Source organism: Arachis duranensis, chromosome 5 (genome assembly GCF_000817695.3).
Source record: "Arachis duranensis cultivar V14167 chromosome 5, aradu.V14167.gnm2.J7QH, whole genome shotgun sequence".
Classification (NCBI taxonomy): Eukaryota; Viridiplantae; Streptophyta; class Magnoliopsida; order Fabales; family Fabaceae; genus Arachis; species Arachis duranensis.
Genome location: NC_029776.3, coordinates 18,537,791 through 18,538,248, shown reverse-complemented (window position 1 = coordinate 18,538,248; position 458 = coordinate 18,537,791). Strand labels below are relative to the sequence as shown.

Sequence of the window (458 nt, the reverse complement as noted above, 5' to 3'; positions counted from 1 at the left end):
TCCGAGCGAAGTACAATCAGCAGGAGTCCCTGCACGTTGCGTAAAGAGAGACGGTTATGAGAAGAAAGGACAGATGTGTATTCTGATTCAAAGGAAGGAATAAAGGAACGGAATATTGGAACCGGAGACGGCGAAGGCGGTGGTTCCGTCAATGTGTACTTGCTTTGCAGCTATCGGGTGGAGCCAAGTGATGCTGTGGCTAACTGCTGACTTCTCACTGCAAAATCATCATCATCTAATTCTAATTCTAAGTTAGTATGAAATGAATTGAACAATTGATTGAACGGACCTATCAGGAGCGCAAACTTGAATTTTGAAGAGATTGGTGGCGACAAGAGAGTGAACCAAAGCTCGCAAGCCAGGAGCATCGATTCCGTCGTCGTTTGTCACCAGAATCGTTGCTCGGTTATTCTCTTCCATCTCTCTTCTACTTTTAGGTTTTAGCTGCCTCCGTGTTT

General features: G+C 45.2%; 1 protein-coding gene across 1 annotated transcript in view; it reads right to left on the bottom strand.

Moving 5' to 3' along the window:
- LOC107488538 (uncharacterized) overlaps nt 1-452 on the bottom strand; it is a 2,691-nt gene extending 2,239 nt beyond the window's left edge. Inside the window, exons 1-3 of the mRNA XM_052262019.1 lie at nt 290-452; nt 123-217; nt 1-29 (exon numbers count right to left, since the gene is read on the bottom strand). The exon at nt 1-29 is cut by the window's left edge and continues 66 nt beyond it. Of these exons, the coding sequence (XP_052117979.1) occupies nt 1-29; nt 123-217; nt 290-420 (255 nt within the window). The 5' untranslated portion in view covers nt 421-452. The remainder of the gene's footprint in view (nt 30-122; nt 218-289) is intronic.
- Between the last annotated feature and the right edge of the window lie 6 nt (nt 453-458).